This window comes from Danaus plexippus (genome assembly GCF_018135715.1).
Source record: "Danaus plexippus chromosome 3 unlocalized genomic scaffold, MEX_DaPlex mxdp_30, whole genome shotgun sequence".
In the NCBI taxonomy this organism is placed as follows: Eukaryota; Metazoa; Arthropoda; class Insecta; order Lepidoptera; family Nymphalidae; genus Danaus; species Danaus plexippus.
Window position 1 is genome coordinate 3,116,967 of NW_026869845.1, and position 5,956 is coordinate 3,122,922.

General features: G+C 31.1%; 1 protein-coding gene across 1 annotated transcript; it reads right to left on the reverse strand.

Moving 5' to 3' along the window:
- LOC116770427 (dynein axonemal light chain 1-like) lies at positions 1-2,823 on the reverse strand. Its single transcript, XM_032661900.2, has 5 exons — positions 2,774-2,823; positions 2,474-2,630; positions 2,123-2,234; positions 1,882-2,028; positions 1-1,666 (listed from the first exon to the last, which is right to left on the reverse strand). Exons 2-5 carry the CDS (start codon positions 2,626-2,628, stop codon positions 1,517-1,519), a joined length of 564 nt encoding a protein of 187 aa, XP_032517791.1. The 5' UTR covers positions 2,629-2,630; positions 2,774-2,823; the 3' UTR covers positions 1-1,516.
- Between the last annotated feature and the right edge of the window lie 3,133 nt (positions 2,824-5,956).

Below are 5,956 nucleotides of genomic sequence, written 5' to 3' on the forward strand. Positions count from 1 at the left end.
AACATCTTTCTATATCACGTAAAAGATCACATCTGTTAGTGGCCGGCGTCCATGTACCGATCTATGAATAATAAATGTGCCGAGCTGCCCGATTGGGGAAATTGAATTTTATAGTTCGTAACACATTCGAGACAGATGTCACAAAATGGCCGCTCGCCGAGGGCGTTCTGTTATCGAAATGTCAAATAGAAATCAAAATTAGGTTGATTGTAATGTTAATAATTAAATAATGGTCGCCATATAGGCACGGAAAGGGGAAGGTGTGAGCTGCTTTGTGATTAAGAGAGTTAGTTCTGTTTGGACGGACAATTATCGGTCCATTACGGAGAGTACACAATAATCCACAAGGCATTCATTATTGAACACTATTCAAATGTCACCATCGAACCAATATTTATTATTGGTTTTCGGCCACACGATACATTACCGTTACACTTAAAATCAATTAGTTTAAATGAAATAGAAAGTTAAGTGTTAGTACCAACATCGAAAAGAATCAATCATTATAATTAATGTTTCATTTTCTTCTAACACAAACCCGTTTGATGTATATTTTTTTGTTTTAAAATTTCTAAACTCTCTTACAGTTGCGTCTCTTACAGTTTCACAACAGTATCTCGTTGCAAAACTAATTCAATGTACGACAAATATATTGTTGTTAATTGATTTCCCCTCAGCGGCCGCCTCCCTGAGCGCTACTAAGTTAGGTCTATTCGCGCTATCCGTTTACATCATTAAATTTTATTAGCAATACAATGAGAATGCCACTGGGCGGCTACAGAGGGACTTTTCCGCCATCAAAAGCGACCCTCGGCAATTCGTATTTCCTTTTGCTGGAATTAAGCAGGCTATTAAGTCGACTCTGAGATGTATGACGAATCATAAACCGGACACAATAGAGATGGATACACACCAAGATTAAGGAGATTTGTTGCTTAACAAAAGTGCTTTTTTAGTTTTAATTTGCCAAAATATTGTTTGTCATTCAAATATACTGTATCCCTTTGTATTATATAAATATATTTTAAATATGATGAAGTAATGTACCTATCAAATAATTAAAACACTCAAGAAAAATTTGCCAAGAAAGAAAATTCGTAGATGTGAATCAGTTTCTGCAATTTACAACAATCATGATTCGATTAATAGAATTCAATCATAGCCGTCATACGTAAATTGTACAACCTAATAGACAGATGGCGTGCGCGACGATTATTAGTAGCGTAGTTATAATCTGTCATAAATGTCAAGCAGAGGCGAAGGTACGATGCTATTATTCCGATTATTATTGTCATTTCAAATTCTATCCTAAACAAGTGGTCTTATATCAGTCTTTGTTAGAGCGGTCACGCAATCACAACTCATTTTGAATTATAAATTCCATGAGACGGCTATGTTTTAACCGCAATTGTTGTGTAATTGACTGACCGGTCGTAGAAATCTTGATAATGATCGCACATTATAAAAAAAGCATTTCGAGTAGAACGTTGATGTATTGGTAATTACAAATCTGTGCTTATTCCGTATCTCGGACTATGGGTATGCCGTCCAGTTTAGTTATTTGTTGTAGGCGATTGCAAGCCTGGGTTCGCCAGGTGTCTACGTCAGGCTGGTTTTCGTAAAGAGGATTACCTATGAATACAAGGTCACGAAGTGCTGGGCATTCCTATAAGAAAAGTCTTATATATATAATGTAAATGTATTTCTAAGTTCAATAAGGAAACATAAATGATTTGACTTCATCGCGTTAATTGGAAGGTAAGTTGATAATTTGGGAGCCAAGTATATCATATTAAATTATTACTTGCATTAATTGATTGACAGACACCCTACCATACATTGCTACATCGTATGATTTTTTTAGTAATCTTTAAGTTTTACCTGAAGTCGGTTAAATTCGGCCCACTCTTTGATCATATTGTTAGACATATACAGAACACGGAGATTCTTTAAAGCTCCTATTCCTTTTAATTTATCGATTGGATTGTAACTTATCCAAAGTTCCTCTAACGTATCAGCTACAGTCTCCTATAAATGTTTAGTATAAAAATAACTATAACATAAACATCTAGAAAGTTCTTTTAGGTATTGAGAAAGAATTTGAGAGAGTATTAAATCTTACAATGCCAGCTAATGTTTTGATGTAATTTCTTCCAAGCGACAAAATTTTTAAGCTCCTCATACCAGCGATGCCCGCAATTTTGTCTATCATATTAGAAGATAAGCTGAGTTTCCTGAAGTAACCAAATTATTTGAATAATAAAGTTTTATAGAATGGTGACAAAATAATGATCAAAATTTTATAATAATAATGAAATTCTAAAACGATTACATGATAATATTTGGCACAGAATCAAATTGTCTCATTCTTTTTATTTCGACCGGATAGTGCTTGACTGTCGCTCAATTAATACGAATCTTCTTCCCAACAAACGTTATCCTGCATTTCATATAGATCGAAATAGATACTAACTCACAAGCGACGAGAGTAGAAAGAGCGCCATCCATTTTTTCTATCGGTGGCCACTGGAACTGTAGTTCAATGACTGTAGCGTCCGCTGCAGTTTGTTCCTTGTCCTTCTCCCATCTCGCAATCGCTTCCTTACAAGTCGTAGGTTTCAACGCCATTGCTAAACAATGACAAATATATTACAAACTCAAATATACCTATGGCTTGAATAATGCGCTTCGGTAAACCATAATAGGTATAATTAATTTCACGTTTAAGATAGACTTAGTTTGGTCAGTTATTATAAACAAAATTCATTCTTACATGATAATAAATTAAATAGCAGTCACCTGTCGTGAAAGTCTAAGGATAACGGCTTAGTTTGATTTTTAATTATTTTGACAATAGTTGTCATACTGTATAACAACTTCATACTTCATAGACGAATGAGGATATAATGAATATTTTTGATATCGTATTCCGAGATAATACCATCGTATGGTAACTCAGTTAAATCGTAGCTCGTTACCCAAAATAGAAAAATTAGATATCTATCGAGCTGTATATCAATTGTGTAACATATGCTTGTCATATACATATTCATATTGATATTTAATTACGTTTATGTTTTTTTTAAACAAACACAAAGACCTCAAACGCTTTATGACAAAAAGAAGGTTTTATTTGTATAAGTAGTCCAAAATCAAGCTACACCCGGGGTCGGGTCGTGCCGGTTGGCTGGTAATCACCGCCTTCACACTTCCCCTTCCTATTTGCGCAGAATTCTAAGTGCATGGATTTGTGGCCGGGGACTGTGCGACGAACGCCCAGCAAAAAGACCTTCTCAACGTGTCTCGAGCTATTTTGTGTTTGTTACTTAATGTCATTCGCAGAACTGATATGGTTTTTTATTTTAATTTTGAATTTGATTATTTTGGCAGTTTTATTTAAATACTCTTTAAAGGAATTAGAACGTCATTTGATACTATAAAAAATAATGTTTATCAATTGTACAAAAACGTATATGACGTACACTTATGTTAACCTAAAGTTTTTTTTAATTATCTATGGTACATTTTTAAGTTTATATTTACTTTTACATTTATAAATATTTATTTTATGATATGTTATTTTTTTGTTTATATATTTAAATGTCGTACCCACTGTTGAGGTTTCAATATTATATTATGCTAATAAATTTTTTTTTGTTAGATAAAAATACGGTATGTTGTTCTATTTTCAAATCATTTTTTTCCAATCAATTATTTAATGGTATTGTATGTGGTTTACAATAAAGACATTAAAAATTAACTTCATTACAGCCAACAAGTTACTCACGAATATATAGCGACCGCCGTGGGTGTTTTGTCCGATTTTTAAAATAAAATTAAACATTAATAATTTATGCTTTAATGTAATATATAAATACATTATTTAAATTACAAATTATATATTATGCTTCTCCAATAACTTGATAATTCCGAAACATAGGAGAGGATAAATTAAAAGATTATAAGTACTCTACTTATAGAACAGACAGTCTATTTTGTACATTAATGTATAGGTATTTAGTAAAATGGCTGTAATTTAGCAATAATAATACAAACCTAACACGTCATAACCATAGAAGGAATGAACTGAATGAAATGAATGAAAATGAATAAAAGGTCTCCTTTATGTAACTTATACTCAGTAATCAGTAGGTATTACTTATCACTCTTCAGCAAAACAACGACGGTACTAACTTTAAAAGATATTCAATTTTATATGGAAATTGAAAACGGAAACTAAAAACTATTGTTAAAACGTTCACTTTAAAAACAATCATTAGAATTTTTTTTTATATATCTAAATTTATTCCAATTATATAGTTCTCATAAAGTCTTTTTTTTATTTTACTTTAAGTCTTAAACGTATCAAGATAAATCGGATTATTTGAAGAAAATTGGTTAGGTATAGATTTTCCGGCCCCATAATGTTATAATTCAAGCTTTAGTGCGTTAATGACGCTTTATAAATTAGAGGGCTCTTATATCGTAAACACAGCTTACATCACAAATATTTATTCCACCCCATAGACGACACGGAGTTGCCATGTTTTGGTGGCACGTGCTGCCACGTGGTTCCTGGGCAATACGTATCCGCAACGCGTGCTTACATCTTTAATTCATTTCTATGGAACGATCAACATTATTAGTTATTTAGATTAACTCTTTGTGTGTTCGCTTAAGCCTGTTTCAAAACAAATATATGTAATGATATCGCCAGCATTAGTGATTGCTAATATGTTGCACATTTGACTCGTTTAAACTTAACCTATACATTTTATTGACTTTTTTTTTGGTTTATTTATCTCTCTGAATTCTGATGCAAGTATTTCTTGAATTTAGATTTCAGTATAATGTGGTTTCTATAGAGCAATTTATATCATATCTTATATACATTTCTCACTTCAGTTGTCGTTTGACACTTGGAATCTGTTTTGGAATTAAAATTTCATTCATATGTATCCCACTCTTGTATACAAAACAAAAAACCCGTTGATAAAAGCTAGAAATAAGAATTTAGAATATAAAACTATACATTGCTAATCTACATTCAAAATGGTGGTTAGGGTATATTTAATAGCTTAATTATTTTAATACTACCTAATACTGTACTGACTCTGAAAATTGAATAAACAGAAAAAGAGCCTTATGATACAAACGGAGAATGAAAGTAACTATTGAACAAAAATTCTTTCGTTCAAAATTATTAGGTGTCTGCTATTAATTTTGTATTATTATTTTCATGATCCAATTATGTATTAGGTTGAAGACTAAAATCGACATTTATATTCTTAAATTGAAAATTTTTACTTGCTTTGTAGATGTATAAAACCATATGTGTCGAAAGAATTTTATTTTGTAGATGGAAAACTGTTTAATAGGAAAATATACGGCCATAAAAATGAGTATACTAAAAGTTGAAAAAAAGTTCTAAAAAGATTCTTCATTGTTAACTTCCGAGTTCATGAGCCTTAGCATTCACGTAGATTTAAAATTACATTTGAATGGCTGTCCTAAAATTTTGCACTTTATTTTTTTACATTATTTTTTTAGATAGGTACTTAGAATTTAGTGTAAATATTTTAAGGTTCAAGCACACCTGTTTATGCAATCTAACAGTTATTCAAGTAGAATCACATATTTATTGCAAAATATTCCCTGTTACTCGAATATAACTAAAATTACAGTGAAAGATTCCAAAATTTACATATTTTTTGATCGATTCAATAACAAAATTTACTTGTTATTTTCATTTCGAAGTTTAGAATATGTGTATAAGGATATTCGACAATAAAAATATTAAACTTTAGTTCCTAACGGTTTTACATACAATATTGTTAATATTAATTCGAAAAATATTGTCTTAAAAATAATTGAATACAAATAACACTGCATTGGAAAAAAAGAAATAATGCTTTAACCGAAACGATATTTATCATTTAAAGCTGATTACGGCGTA